This window comes from Emys orbicularis, chromosome 3, assembly GCF_028017835.1.
Source record: "Emys orbicularis isolate rEmyOrb1 chromosome 3, rEmyOrb1.hap1, whole genome shotgun sequence".
Classification (NCBI taxonomy): domain Eukaryota; kingdom Metazoa; phylum Chordata; order Testudines; family Emydidae; genus Emys; species Emys orbicularis.
This window is the reverse complement of record NC_088685.1, coordinates 48,173,669-48,189,997: the sequence shown is the minus strand read 5'-3', so window position 1 is coordinate 48,189,997 and position 16,329 is coordinate 48,173,669. Positions and strand designations below refer to the sequence as shown.

General features: G+C 37.7%; 1 protein-coding gene across 1 annotated transcript; it reads left to right on the top strand.

Annotated features, from left to right (window-relative positions):
• The first annotated feature begins 3,322 nt into the window (after positions 1 to 3,322).
• On the top strand, positions 3,323 to 8,328 carry KLHL31 (kelch like family member 31). Its single transcript, XM_065402186.1, has 2 exons — positions 3,323 to 4,494; positions 7,596 to 8,328. The coding sequence occupies exons 1-2, from the start codon at positions 3,323 to 3,325 to the stop codon at positions 8,326 to 8,328; spliced, it is 1,905 nt and encodes a 634-aa protein (XP_065258258.1).
• The last annotated feature ends 8,001 nt before the right edge of the window (positions 8,329 to 16,329 follow it).

Genomic DNA, 16,329 nt, shown 5'->3' with positions numbered 1-16,329 from the left:
CATTTCTTTGGAATAGCAATGCAGTTATCATGTTGTTGTGGGTGTCTGCAGCACTATTGTGATGATGATCCTCTATCCAAATAAGATACGTGACCTGTATTTACTTAAACTCATAGTGACAGAAAGAAACCTACACTGTAACGGTGGAGAGAAGAGGTCTGAATCAGGTTGTATTTTGTCCATCTGGGACAAATAATACAGTTATCATAAACAATTTCTCCCAGAGAGGTTGGCATGAGGCTGGATGGGAGAAGAATGCCCTTTCCAGGAGCTTGCCCTATATTTCCCTTGCACATCTATGTTTATATCTAAGAGACAAGTTTGTTCCCTTAATTTTTAAAAGTCAGGCAAGCAAAGGAAACCTAACCCCCCTGGATGGCAGAGAGAGAGAGAGACGAGGAGGAGGGGTCACTTTAAAGGGCCCCAGAGCGCAGACACCAGCCTCTTTTATTCACTGTGACAGCAAAGGGTCATGCTAGAAACTGCAATTGCTGGGACTTGTCAGGTGGCCTCTGATCTCTCTCTCTCTCTCTCTCTCTCTCTCTCTTTTTCATTCTCTCTCTTATCATTCTTCCTAGGAACGGACATTCCTACTGACACCTGGTTGGACAGCTGTAGACAGTGCATTGCTGAGGAAGGTAAGGTTGCTCCTGCTGCTGCAGTTGCTGGTCATATTCATCATGTTTCTAGGATAGCTTTTTTCCCCCCCCTGTATCTAGCACATTTTTGGACCTGGAATGTCCTTTGGCATGAATTATTCCTCAGCTGAAATCAATATGACCTCTTCTATCTATGGAAAGGCAAAAGTCTGTAGAAAACCAAATCACCCGAGGCTTCAAAAACTTAAAAATAAAATTAGGATATTTTCATGGTGTGTTGGCTGGTATGTTTCTTTGCTTTTGCATTTCCTTTTGCTTTTCCTTCAAATGCTTTTGTATTTAACTCATTGGCTGCTAATCAAATAAACTAGCTCATTAAATTTCTGTTGATAGAAAAGTACGTGGTTAGGAAAACTTTAGAGAATTATTTTTATAACAAACAACATTTAAAATTATTGGATCTAAAATAATTCTTGTTTTCATGAACAAATGGTGCATGTGTTAAAGTTTAAGTATTTCTGAAAATATTTAAAGCCACAGTTATGCTTGCCAAGGTAATATTATCTAGCCATCTATAAAGTTTGTGAATAGAATATGTAAACACATCCAAAGTTTGGTCTCTTTTTCAGTCTGTAACAATGAAATATATATAAACTACTTTCTGTAGTTTAAATAGGTTGCAAATCGTCATTTGAAACAATCAAGTGTGTCCAAAGTGGCAAATACACCTTAAATTGAACCTGTCTTAAAATGGCAAGCTGCTGTGTGAGTGTTACTATTCCTAGAACTGACTCTGACAGGTTTCAACAGATGCAGCTCTTGGAATGCAGCCGGGGTGGGCAGGGAGAAGGGGAGCAGCTGACCCACCTCTTTGGCAAGGGGACATTTTGGAATCTCAGCTCATTCTGGCATGCAGTGACACTGAGACACTGACGTTTTCGGCACACATGGGCCTCTCTCGCACTGCACACAGTCATCACCCAGCAGGAAAAAAAAAAGCCTGGTTCTTACAGCGGAACTAACCATTCCTTTCTATAATTAAAACGCTGACTTATTATAAGCTGAATGCTTTGGGGAAGTTGAATGTGATGAGATTTTACAAGGAAATATTGGAGAGGCTTATTAAAAAAAATCTAGTAAATGATGCCGCTACTTATTTTATCATTACGTAGCATTCCTCCATGTTCTGTCCTTGTCTAGGGGGTTAGGATCAGAATTTGAAGAAACTGTGTCAGAATGCAAGAAAATAGTGTATCTTAGGTATAATGCTGTATTTGATTAGTGTCGGTGACTCATTTCATTGGTGTATTATTCAAGACCAGGACCTTTCTTTAATGTGTATTTGCTTATATTTTGTAAATGAAATAACTCCTCTGAAGAACACACAGGGCCTTCTCCCACTGAATTCAACAGAAGTTTGGCAACTGACTTCATTGGGAGCAGGAATTTGCCCATAGTTTATATGCATAATTTAAACAATTAATCTAATGTTATTGTATAAAAGTGAGGATTCTCTTCACACACAGAAATGGCTTCTTAAATCTAATACCTGTTGCTAAGTCTGTATCAATCTGTTCACATTCTTTTACAAAACAAAGTTGGGCTTTTTTTCAGAAATACCCTCAATATTTGATGCTGAAACTGTGGGCACCATAATTTCAATTATGGACAGTATGATATAAATATGGGAAAGCTTGTGAAGTAAATTATTATGTAGAAGGGCATTTGTGAATGACATGGAAATAGTATCAGACGGGTAGCCGTGTTAGTCTGGATCTGTAAAAAGTGACTAAGAGTCCTATGGCACCTTATAGACTAACAGACGTATTGGAGCATAAGCTTTCGTGGGTGAATACCCACTTCGTCAGACGTCTGACGAAGAGGGTATTCATCCATGAAAGCTTATGCTCCAATACGTCTGTTAGTCTATAAGGTGCCATAGGACTCTGTCGCTTTTGACATGGAAATAGTATTCCATAAGCCTAATAAATCTACAGTCCCAATCCTGAAAGCGCTCAGGCTCAAATCCTCAGTCTAAAAATACAGAAAACCATGACTAAAATACACTTTCCCCCAAAATGCTTCATACTCTTTATTTGTGGAAAACTTTCCCCATTTGTAATTTCCATGTGTCAGATTCTGAACTCATTTACACCACTGTAAATTGTGAATAGCACTTCTGAAAGCAAGACCAGAATCAGATCCTATCCCTTTATTGTGTTTTTGACTAAAAAAATTATAGGTCTGGGTCCTGACTTTAAAATATTATTCTATTTTTTAAAGTTTATACTTAGCCAAACTCATTTTACTTCTGAGAAATAGAAACTTCTAAATTTGGATTTAGGGAACTCTTGCAGTTCCACTGAATTTGCATACTAAACTCATTCTTGGGGAAACTTGATTTTTGTGATCTTGTTATAAACAAGAGTTAATTTTAAATGCATTCTTGCTCTATAACTATAATTCCAGAAGAATCATATTCAGTATTTAGTATTAGCAACCACACTCCAATGCAGTCCAGTAAAACACACAATTTTAAGTCTTTAGGTTGTAGTAAGATATGTTACTTTGTGTTCTGTTCTTACAGTGGTTCCATTTATTGATAAAGTTTAAACTCTGTTGGGTCATCAGTCAGGTGTTAAATACTTATAACTGAAATGTAACTCTAAACTTTATCATTGTATTTTTCAGCAAGCTCTTGGCTGTGATATTCCATTGCAGTCATGGCGCCTAAAAAGAAGAATGTCAAAAAGAACAAAGGCGATATCAATGAGATGACTATAATTGTGGAGGATGGCCCCCTAAGTAAACTAAATGGCTTGAATGGCTTCTTAGACGGAGGGAATGGCTTCAGCTGCATCTCAGCTGAGGTTTCTGATTCTTCTTATAGCCCAAATCTCTTGGAAGGGCTAAGCAGAATGAGGCAGGAAAATTTTCTTTGTGACTTGATTATTGGTACCAAAACCAAATCCTTCAATGTTCACAAGGTGGTGATGGCTTCATGCAGCGACTACTTTCATAACATCTTAAAGAAAGATCCATCTACTCAAAGAGTGGATCTCAATGATGTATCCCCATTGGGCCTAGCCACTGTTATCACCTATGCTTACACTGGAAAGCTAACTCTTTCACTCTACACAATAGGTAGTATCATTTCCACAGCAGTCTATCTTCAGATTCACACCCTTGTAAAGATGTGCTCTGATTTTTTGATGCAAGAAATCAATGTGGAGAACTGCATGTATATTGCCAATATTGCAGAGACATATGGACTAAAAAACACCAAGGAAGCAGCACAGAAATTTATTAGAGACAACTTCATGGAGTTTTCAGAAACAGATCAGTTCTTAAAACTTACTTTTGATCAAATCAATGAACTCCTTGCAGATGACGACTTGCAGTTGCCTTCTGAAATTGCTGCATTCCAGATAGCAATAAAATGGCTAGAATTTGACCAAAAAAGAGCAAAGTATGCTGCAGATCTCTTGGGCAACATTCGTTTTGGTACAATCTCTGCTCAAGACTTGGTCAATTATGTTCAAACTGTACCAAGAATGATGCAAGACACAGACTGCCATCGACTTCTAGTGGATGCCATGAACTACCATTTGCTTCCATATAATCAAAATACACTGCAGTCTAGAAGAACAAGGATTCGTGGAGGTTTCAGAGTCCTAGTTACTGTTGGGGGACGCCCTGCATTAACAGAAAAGTCCCTTAGCAGAGACATCTTATACAGAGATCCTGATAATGGATGGAAGAAACTTACTGAAATGCCTGCTAAAAGTTTTAATCAGTGTGTGACTGTGATGGATGGATTTCTCTATGTGGCTGGTGGTGAAGACCAGAATGATGCCAGGAACCAGGCCAAGCATGCTGTCAGCAATTTCTGCAGGTAAATGATTATTTATAAGGGAAGGAGAGGCAGATTCCACATTGTGCAGGAGCATATCCAAGCTTGAGTACAAAACTTAGCAAAACCAGATAAGATTATTAGCAGGGAAGAAAAAGGATGATATTTAAAATTTTAGCTATTACAAATGTACGACTAAAGTCATGCAAAATATCCATCCATAATCACAAATGTATAAAGACCACCACTCCAAATCAGAAAATCTACCTCAAGCCAAAATTAAATGAATAATGGCTATTTAAATATTAAAACGCAGGAAAATTGTAAATAGCATTAATGTTCTAACAGACCAAACAAGGCAAGAATTCTTCAAGTTCAAGAGCTATTGATGCCTTATGGAAAACTTTGAAGAACATTCTTTAGAAATGATTGTGAATCTTTTTTTATTTTCAACATTTTTTCTATATTTCATTTATTTTGGTCTTTATTTCTCACAACATAGGTTTAGAAGCAATATCTTTGTTTCTTAAATGCTACGTTGTTCCCACTCGGGTCAAATACACAAAATGCTGCATAGTTTCTGAAGGACTGCAGTTCCAGTGCATTGTCCCCCTAGAACTGTATGAGTGGCAGTAATGTAGAACACAAGAAGATTTCAACCTAGAGGCCTGGGGTCAAATTATTTGTAAGGGAAACTTTCTACTGATTTTAAATGTGTTCTGCCTAAAAATCAATGATACATTATGGGTCCAGAAATGGGAAAACTCATGGATCTCAGTATTTGTATCTAATACACTGTCTAATAATAATATAGAAGCATAAATTGTATGCCTCTCTTTTAGCAGCTTCCCAGCACACCCAGCTGTTACTCTGCTGCTGTTGAGGACAGCCCCCGAGCAGGAATGCCCAAATAACCCCTCCTAGAAGGGTGATCAGTGAGTGTACAGGGAGAACTAATACAGCACTAACTTCCTCTGTTGTTTGGTTGGTCAGTTTAGTCATTTATGCCAATTTGCTAGAGCAAAACATTGCATAGAGGAGATGGTCCCCCAGCTACCCCCCCTTATTTCAGGCCCTGCCTGACCTTTATGTAGCAGAACTCAGCCCACAGATATTTTATGTGGACTGCATGGTGGAAATTAAACAGCGAGCTGGAATAATACCACATAGTCACAGGAGTCAGTGTGACCCAACCTGAATTCTATTCCTAGCTTTGCCATTGACCTTGAGCAAGTCTCTTCGCTTCTCTGCTTTAGGCTACGTCTTCACTACAGGGGGGGGTCGATTTAAGATACGCAAATTCAGCTACGCGAATAGCGTAGCTGAATTCGACGTATCGCAGCCGACTTACCCCGCTGTAGGGACGGTGGTAAAATCGACCTCTGCGGCTTCCCGTCGACGGCGCTTCACCAGCGAAGGTGGAGTAAGAGCGTCGATTCGGGGATCGATTGTCGCGTCCCGATGGGACGCGATAAATCGATCCCCGAGAGGTCGATTTCTACCCGCCGATTCAGGCGGGTAGTGTAGACCTAGCCTTAGTATAATTGCTTTCCGAGATATGGATGTAAAATGTCAGACAAGAGCTAACTCTTATTATTTATATTTCCCTCCTAAGAGGTTGTCTCCAGCTCCTTTTTTATGTGAGCTCTACCCACCTGCTGGTCTCCGTACCCTCTGAAGACAGGAACATGTGGGCCTAGCAATTTATCTGCTTCACCTCTTATCCTTCCAAAGAAGTCATAGTCTTCTATTTGTGACCTCAGAATTGATGGAGATGCTTAATGTTTTGAACAGAGAATGTCACTTCCAGCAGGCTCTGACCTGTGGAACCAGTTGAGATGTTAAAAAACAAAGATCCTAGTTTCATGTAAATCTTATTTAAAATGAATAGCAATGAAAGAAAAATACCTAAAATATCATACATATTAATATGCAGAATCAATAATAAATGAAATGTTATTCAGAGATTTTTCATAATGTGAAAGCAGCCCTCAGAAGCTGAAGCTCTTCCTTGTTTTCTCCTGTAATGGAAAATTAAGTACAACATCATGAGTATAAAACAGATTATCAGCCTTAGCTTTGAAATACCTTTGCTTTTTCTCATCTGCATCATGAGCCTAGGGTTATACATACCCCCCGTTTCTCTGTGCCTGAGCATGTGGCATGACCACTGATATCCACAGGATTTGCATTGCAGATCAAAGGCAGTTTATGACCTTCAGTGTTAGGTGTGTTTTAGTGAATTCATCAGATAATTTTTAAACACTTGTTTGCATCTTTGTATAATGACTTGATCCTGAAAATTCTTACTGATACTAACAGTCCCAATGAAACTTTCTCTGAGTAAGGATTTTTTGCATTAATAAGTAGTTGCCAAGTTGGCCCTCAATATTTAAAATGCATCTTTTTACTGACAGCAAATATACCGTTTAAAATGCTTGTATAATGCTTTGAAGATAGAAATACTTACAAAGTGCCATATAAATTCTTAATTATTACTACCAAAAGGCCCAATACTGCACACATTGGGGTGTTTGGCAAGATTCCTATTAACTTCAATGGCAGCAATACTGGGCTTTAAAAGAACATATGACCAGGTACAGTACAGAATATATTATATGAGAACAAATTTAATAAATACATCATTGTATTTATTATAAAGGAGCCATTATGTCACTTTTAAAGACTGGTCATGCAAAATCTTGAGATGCATATTACAAGACACATTTGAAATTAAATTACAAAAAATAGAAAATTGTATTTGAAATTAGATAGTGTACAGGCACAATAGTGACTTTCCGAGGTTCTTAGGAGGTTGTGTTTTTTTAAATCAAATTACTGAAGGTAATTAGATCAAATTATGTGCTAAATACATGCCAGATTTTATTGACAAAACTATTTTTGAATTACAAAGATACATTTCTCACCTGTTAAAGAATGAAACCTATTTTTACCAAACTTTAGCAAGAACTCTACCTTTCAGTTCAAGTGAATTGTAATAGCCAGACAATAAAAATTAAACAGTGATTTAGAAGCCCCACAGTTTTAACTATAGAGTGGCAGATGCGACGTTGTAGGCCTTCCCATAGAAATATTTGAGTATTTTGATTGCATCAGTTATTCTCTGTTCTTAATGTTTGCAGATATGATCCTCGTTTCAACACATGGATTCACCTGGCCAACATGAATCAGAAGCGCACCCATTTTAGCCTGAATGTATTCAATGGCCTCCTTTTTGCAGTGGGTGGTCGCAACTCTGAAGGGTGTCTATCCTCAGTTGAATGCTATGTGCCTGCAGTTAACCAGTGGCAAATGAAGGCACCACTGGAGGTAGCAAGGTGCTGTCATGCCAGTGCAGTCATAGATGGTAGAATCCTGGTCACAGGAGGTTACATAAATAATGCTTACTCCCGCTCTGTGTGTATGTATGACCCCAGCAATGATAGCTGGCAGGATAAGTCCACCCTTAGCACTCCAAGAGGATGGCACTGTGCTGTTTCCCTTGGGGAGAGGGTCTATATCATGGGTGGGTCTCAACTGGGGGGTCGGGGTGAAAGGATTGATGTCCTCCCTGTTGAGTGCTACAATCCTTATGCTGGCCAGTGGAGCTATGCTGCTCCCCTGCCAACTGGAGTGAGCACTGCAGGTGCTTCCACTCTTAATGGGAAAATTTACTTGGTGGGTGGCTGGAATGAAATAGAAAAGAAATATAAGAAGTGCATTCAGTGCTATAATCCGGATCTTAATGAATGGACTGAGGAAGATGAGTTGCCTGAAGCCACAGTAGGAGTATCTTGTTGTACCATTGCCATGCCCAATAACAAAACCAGGGAATCTAGGGCTAGCTCAGTATCTTCTGTGCCAGTCAGTATTTAAACATTATAATTAGGTTTCATCAAGAATAAATAAAAAACTTATATTTACACAGCTGTGTAGAGTTAACCCTTTAAGTAGCCTTCTCTGCTTATGTGGGGTGGGAAATTGCCATTGTAAAAATTTTAATTTTACAAAACTGGCCAATTTTCATGATCTTTAAAATACATGGTGTGAAACAACATCTTTAAGATACAGTAAATTTACTTAGTGGGAATATAATGTTGTACCACAGTTAGAACAGGGACTCAGTCCTATCCCTAACTTTGCCACTGACTTGCTGTGTTACTTTTGGCAAATCACTTAACTTCTCTCTTCCACAGTTTCCTCATCTGTAAAATGGGGATAATAATTTACTAATGTTTTTAAAGTGCTTTGAGACCTTGGCATAAGAGGCACTAGGGAACAGACAAGAATTATTATTAATAAATCTCCATATATTAGTAATATACCATGGCATCATAAACTTGGTCACTTTTGTTCTCTTTATAGATTTTATATATGGCGAAAGATATTTAACAATTTATTGCACATATCAAGTATGAAATATATATTTTCCCCTCTATGTAGTGATGTCCAAAAACAAGTCTTCAAAACTCTATTTCCCTTACTGCATTGTGATTTACGATGTAGACATTTAATTTTTATAGGTAGGTCTGTGACAGGGATTTCAAGAGCCAAACTGCACAAATACAGAAGCTTATCTGTCCATTATGGGCCAGTCCTGAGGACCTTGCTCAAGGCACCAGGCTCCTCCACCCCCCTCCACACACACAAGGGAGCCTACACCTCCAGAAGGGGAGATTCCACCTCTGTTACATACTCACTGGAAATCACTCCATGGGGACTTTGCAGTGTACAAGGTCAGCAGAGATGGAAGGGGCAGGCCCATCACTAGTCCTGCTTCTACAGGATCCCACCTGCAGAGGAAGAAGAACACACTATAAGTTAATATACCCCAAGACGGTCTTCTGTGCTGTAAAAGAAACCCACCCTAGAGGTGTCCGGAGCAACCACCATATTGAGAATCCCAGGAAGAAGAACTCCCGCTTGGAGCCAGCCGTAGCTGCTGGTGTCAAAAGCAGAGTGGATACAAAAATAATCTTTTCTGCTCAATCCAACAAATTCCCATTGGATTAAGGAATAAGGACTGAGTAAAGGCCGCAGGATTTGGCCCAAAGCATAGATATAGGTGGGGAATAGTGAGTTGTAAGGTAAAACTCTGGATTGAAATGGAATAGGTTTTCCAGACTATTAATGATGGGATGTTTTGATGCCTCCATTACCAGTCACAGACACAGTATCCCCAAAACTAAGCTTTTCCTGGCCTTACCTTTGTGTATCATAGAAGTGTAGGATTGGAAAGGACCTCAACAGGTCATCTAGTCCAGTCCCCTGCACTCAAGGCAGGACTAAGTAATAACTAGATCATTCCTGATACAGCTCCTTGTGCTGCCTTGAACACAGCTCTTGTTATAATGTGACTTTTTATTGCATTTTGCCAAAGACTTAGGGTGAAATCTTGGCCCTGTGGAAGTCAATGGAAGTATTGCCATAGCCTTCAGTGGGGCCTGGATTTCATCCTTACTCTCTAAGAATTGCTATCTTGGTTGCAGCACTGTGCATGGGCAATTAAGCATGCAACTGCTGCTAATTTTCATTGCCAATGGGACATGCACACCCAAATTTCCTCTGCAATGTGCCTAGAATTGACATCTAAAGATCTGTTATTAATAAAGCTTTATACACCCTTCAGCTGGGAGGAAATAAGCAATTAAATGAACTACAATGATTAGGTAAGAACTCACTCAAACTGGAAGAACACACTCTTGTACAGATTCATACAGCCTTCACATACAATTTTCTCTGAATACAATGAACACCTCAAGGGGGCAGTGTCCATTAGAAGGCAAAGTCAACCAGAAAGCAATGTTTACTGGTCACCCAAGTGCTTTACCCCTATCACAAAGGGAATCCTTTCAAACTATCTGCAAATGCAGGCATTCTTTGGCCAAGCATTTGCAGCACTCTCATAACCTGAGCATTCTTTGGCAAGTAAAGTTATATATTAAGCATTGGCAATTAACATGATATTGTGTCAGAAATCTGAGTTACATAACAGTGACTCACCCAGTCAACTGGGATTAAACTGAGTTTTGCACAGTCCGGTTTTCCATTTGGTCTAATATAGTTAAGGATCATGACTACATCTTAAGTAATTCCTAATCCCCACATTCTATTTTTGAGTATTGTGCATTATTAGGATATACTGCATTGTACTGACTTACAGTCAGAAGTCTTATTACAGTAGCGTTATCACTGTGTCAGTATTGTATATAATTTAGTTTGGCTAATTTAATTTAAATACAATTACATTTACACTTTATATTGTATAATTTAAATAAATAACTCAGATCTATAGTGATTTAATCCAACATAATGTAAAATTGAGTGAGTATAATTTCATTTTAATATAAAAATGCTGTTCTTGCCCCCTTCAATCAGCAGTAACATTATTTGATTATTTTGCTCTTCTCATATAAGATCCTGGACACACATTCCACATGAAACCATTTAAGTGGCCCTTTGTAAAATCTTTTTGTCTGCTACAATAATTCTCTGTAAAGACTACAGTTATCCTTTTGTTAAAAGTGGGTGTTCAGCAACCATGCCAGTGCATATAACACAGACATCTATGCACTCATGTTAGAGGTCTGCTAGGTATTTCTAAAACACTCATCATCGTAGTAGTACCTAGGTGGTAAATAACTAAAAATACAAATAAATAATCATTTTGGTGTCAAATTGTGTTTGGGAGAAAATTGTGCCACGTAAAAAAAAAAAAAAATCACTTCCCCCCCCCCCCCTTTAAAAACAACAACAAACAACAACAACAAAAAACGAGGAGTCCTTGTGGCACCTTAGAGACTAACAAATTTATTTGGGCATAAACTTTTGTGGGCTAGAACCCACTTAATCAGATGTATGAAGTAAAAAATACAGGATATTCTTTTAGAATATCAATTCCAAAACTAGATGTACAATAAAATGTAGTCCGTTTTTGCAAAGTTCTCTCATGAGCAGATATCCCCCCCATAAACAAACAATGATCTGCTTTCATTTTGCAAATGAAGTTATTTAGGAACTCTTATGCTACTTGAAGGGTTAACCATTTGGGCCAAATCCTGTTAATCTTGCTCACACAATTTTGAATAAGGTAAACAGGATTTGGCCCGGTAAGGCAAATTTTGTCAGAATATTGTACATAGGTGCCTGACAAAATAATCCATGCCCAGAAGATGGAACACTATCTCAGTTCTTAGTCTGCTTCCACCCCACTCGCATACCCCCCACAAATCCACAAGAAGTGTTCTGAGGCCTGGGTCAAAGGACATTGTACACATGTCCCCAACCCAGCTATGGTGCTTACATTTACCCCACCCTTGCTCAAATTATATGTGCTTCAGGCCAGAATAACCAGTACATGGGTGGGTGTGCAGGGGCAGTTGTTACCAGCATAGGGGTACACTGTACTGCTGCTTTTGCAGAGTGTATATCTACACCTGCTTAGAGTACAACAGCACACTGAACCTGGATTTGACTCTTAGCATGTGAACGTGTAAGGCTGAACTTAATTTAATCTTGATTACACCAAGTATCTATTATTGCTTAAATTGTGACATTTTTATATAATATTCATTAGAACTGTGAAAAATGGTTTGTACATTACATGTGGAACAATTTTCTATCATTGTCCTATATGGTATTTTTGAACCCAAAATATTTAATAGTAACAGCTAGGTTGAAACTGGAAACATTGTATATTCCTAAAAGGGATTTTAAAGAATGTAGTTTAGGAAACAGAGTATAGGATAAAATTATTAAGAATAATACAGACGATCTTCCATCTGAATAAAATACAGATTGTTCAATTAACACAACATCAGAATTTGAATTTGCTTTAATACTATAGAAGTAAAAAAAAAAAAAAAAAAGTAATTAAAGTAACCAGATGAATTTGAAACTTCTGTCTGCCTATGTACTTACAGAGTTCACATGACTAGTATCTGTGTGCCTCCCAAGAATTTAAAAATAGAAATAATTTTTCTTCACATTCTGTAAATGAAATAGTTTTATAGGTTTATAGTTTGCCTGTTCATTTCTCTTTGGGTGGGTGAGAGGGTGTGCTATGGGCCTGTGTGTGAGAAGAATATACTGTGGGAAAACTAAGTTAGAAAGGTAAGTTTTGCTTTTAAGTTTTGCCAATTGTCATATTATCTCTTCCTGAAGTGAGTTCTATAACCTACATCCAGTTCCCATGAAACTTCTGTTTCCTGCAATTAACACACCTCCCTCAATTAGCTAAGAGTTTCATTGTTATGTTAGATCACAGATGCCAACAGCAGTTATGGTCTCAGAAGGAAGAACAAGCTCTCAGGTAGTAGGACCAGTTCTCAGATAGTTAGAGGGCTTTGCATTTCGGGTTGAGACCTTGAACTGGACATCTTATTTATTGGGGAACCAGTGCAGAGAGAGAAGCTCTGGGTGGTGAGTCACAGCAAACTGTATTCCTAAATAGATGGGTTGCTGTATTTTGCAGCAATCTGAGTTCTATCAGGCTGGGTGGCTTTATTCCTAGATATGAGTTGCAATCATCAAACCTGAAGGTTGCCAGTGTATGGAGTGTGGTCCTGACTGTGATCAGACCTGAGTCCTGTGGTCTGATGTCATCCTGAGTTTGGTCAGGTCAGAGTCCAACTTCCAGCCAATCACAGAGAGAAGTGGGCTATTTTGGGATCTACAATAAGGTATCAAAAAGTGCCCTAAATGGAGATTTTAAAATGGCATTTGGCATGGGAAAAAGAAAGTTAAGAATTAAAACTGCTGAATAGGAACATCCTTTAAATCATCTTGAAGACAAGATTAATTAATAGCCTGATTTTGCAAGCCTAGCTCTGGCAAAACCCTCACTGACTTCAGGAGGCAGTTTTGCCTTAGTCAGGACTGGAGTATTGAGCCCCGGACCAAATTCTGCAACCCAGTGAGAACTCTATGCACGTGAGTAATCTCTTGAATTCAACTGGACTATGCATATAAAGTTATTCGCATGTGTAGGTGTTTGTAGGATCAAGGCCCAATGACAAATTCAAAGAAACACATTGATGCTGGTCACAGAGAAGAGTTCATATCCTGAAAGAGGAAAAGTTCTGAAATGAGTTTTGGGAGAAGGGGGAGAGGGATTAAGGTAAAAGACTGCAGATAAACCAGTGGTGTTCACTTGAAAGTGTGGCATTGTCCACAGTACTGTCCTTGGAAGATCTCAAGGGAATAAAAATAAATGTATGCAATATCAGATAACTTGGATGAAAGCTTCAGATCATATGATAAGGTTACAATGTAAGAAACTAGTATGAAGATATTGTCACTGAGCATTAGAGTTACATTAAAACTGTGATTCATTCGCCAGTGACCAAAAGATGTTGAGTTGTGGGGAATAAGTGGCAGTATCCTTCAGTTGATCAGAATGGGGTCACAGAATACAATGCAAATTAAACGACGTATTGCCTTGGCTATCTAATTGTTGTGGTAAATACTTAAGAAGTTTTACTTATTTGTGCTTAACAGTTTCCCATTTCATAATTGTTATACCTACTGCTTAAACAAACAGATTAATTAAATACAAATACCTTCAGGGTGGAATGCAATAATTACAAGGGAACACACATTTCAGTAGGAAAAGATTGTACAAATTTAATGTGATAATTTTATTACTAAAAAAATATAAAAATTTGTAAGATGGTGGATGCTAGTAGGAAGTCTATAGTAGCATGTTTATCATTTTTTCATTGTTTTCTTATAAATTAATTTAAACAGCTAACACATAAAGAAAGCATAATTTATTCTTATTGTGAAGTCAGTTTCATATGCAACTCAAATGTTCCTATATGGTTAATTTATGATTGTGGTACAAATGTTTTGTTTTTTAAACCCCTTGTTAGTTCTATATTTCATACCAGATAATTGGAACATTCATTCAATTTTAACCGTAAATTCAACATTGGATTGTATTGTAAGACAATAGGGGCCAATCATGTCCTACCTTCTTCATTTCTTTTCTAACAGAATTTCTTGCCAGTTTTGTTTTGTAAATTGCACTCAGTAATTTATAATATCCAGCATGCCTGACAGAGGATGTTAAAGCTATCTGGATTATAAATTTCACATGAGAAATATTAGCAATGCATTAGAAATAAAAAATCTAAATTGCAGAAGAACTGCAGGGCAAATCCTGGAGTCAGTGGAAACTTTGCCATTGATTATTATACGCAGTGTCAAAAAAGTGTGCTTGGTGCTTTAAAACTAAAATACTTCTGGAGGATTTGGTTCCTCTGTACTTCAAAGTTTTCTATTTTACTGCCAGTGGCAATTTATCCCTTAGTGGATTGAGATGCCATAGTTGGATTTTTAAGCAATGGCAAATGTTGATAAAAGCATTGAGACCCTAATTCAACAAAGTACTTGAGCATGTGCATAACCTTAAGGCTGAGTAAAGTGTTATGCTGTAAAGACTAGTCTGTCTGTGAGATCTGGATGATAAAGTTAAAACTTACTCGTTCTCAATCTGTAAGAAAGTCAAACTGCTCAAATGAAAATTTTAAATGGCTGCAGGTCCAAGACTAAATTCTTTTTCCACCAAAGTCAACAGAAGTTTTGCCATCACTGGGATCATGATCTGACTGCTGCATACTCTAGTCTGGTCTGGTCAGTGTAATTTCACTGTCATTGATAAGTTACCATCCACCTACTGGACTACGATGCAACAGGTCCATCTTTCACTATCAAAAATTGACAAAGGTACTAAGTGAGGTGTTAAAGGATCTTTTATGCTATAGAAACAGGACTGATATTAGGAATTAATGTAAATCTAATTTATTAAAAGAGAAGGAGAATATTATGAGCTTATTTGTAACAGGCTTTAAGAGTTAGAGGAGGAAAATTGAGGTTTAGTGATATTTTTAATACGGATATTTTTGTAATTATGAGTATAAATATTTGTTTCCCTAGAAAGATATGCAAAAAAAGGTCAATCCTCTTTTTCTATGCACTGGCCATAGACTTTTAGACTTTTTTAAACAAAAATTATTAGATGGAAAGTTAAAAACCTGTTAAGGTGTGTGATAGGTGTGTATATACCAAGTGAATATTTGTGTATTATGTATGCACATCTGCACACATTAAATAAAACACACACGTATGTGTGTGCCAGGCAGATCGCAGAAAATAGATATCTGTATATTTATGCAAGGAGAGTAAAACTGGAAAAAAACAACAAAAAAACACTTTTCTTTCAAAGTAACAGAGGGACAAACTCTGCAGTCTTTACCCAGGCAGAACTCCTACTAAAGTCAGTTAGAGTGGTGATGCAAAATACATAAAGTTTGCCATAAATGACATTCTTAGGGTTGACCAGGACTGTGTTTGCAAAAGTATATACAAAAGGATTACAGTGTACATAGAACTGGCTTTCAAAAGTATCCCATCCACTGTCACTAAATACATAGAATCCAACTGTATACAGTATATGTATTTTCTACTGGGTAGTGTCAATTAATTTGGTACATTTTTGTAAAGATTGTTCCAAGGAAAATATTTTCCTTGTGCTTTTTGATGATCCTAGTATCCTGTTTAGGATGATCTGTGGAGTACAGTTCATGCACTGTCTTGTTTAAACTGAATCATCATTAAAGCTGTATCTGGTAACAAGTGATGTGAATAGACTGTGATTTTGAAATGTTTCTCCATATTGTCTTCTGTTGACATGCATGTTCCGGTTTATATGTTGAGTCTGCATTTAATTTCCTTTGAATTTAAGGGGGGGGAGGGAGGGGAGCCAAGAAGACTCAATTACTTACATCTTTTCTACAAGTGAGTGAAGACACGTTGGTAGAGCCGAAACTGTTTCCCCAAAAGATCTGCCAAATGTGAAAGCTAGGAAACAAGTTA

What these genes read in the sequence shown, in the direction of transcription:
- KLHL31 (XM_065402186.1), top strand. Translation starts at nt 3,323, where the DNA reads ATGGCGCCTAAAAAGAAGAATGTCAAAAAGAACAAAGGCGATATCAAT. An exon ending in GCTGTCAGCAATTTCTGCAG is followed by an intron (nt 4,495 to 7,595) that starts GTAAATGATTAT and finishes TAATGTTTGCAG; the next exon opens with ATATGATCCTCGTTTCAACA.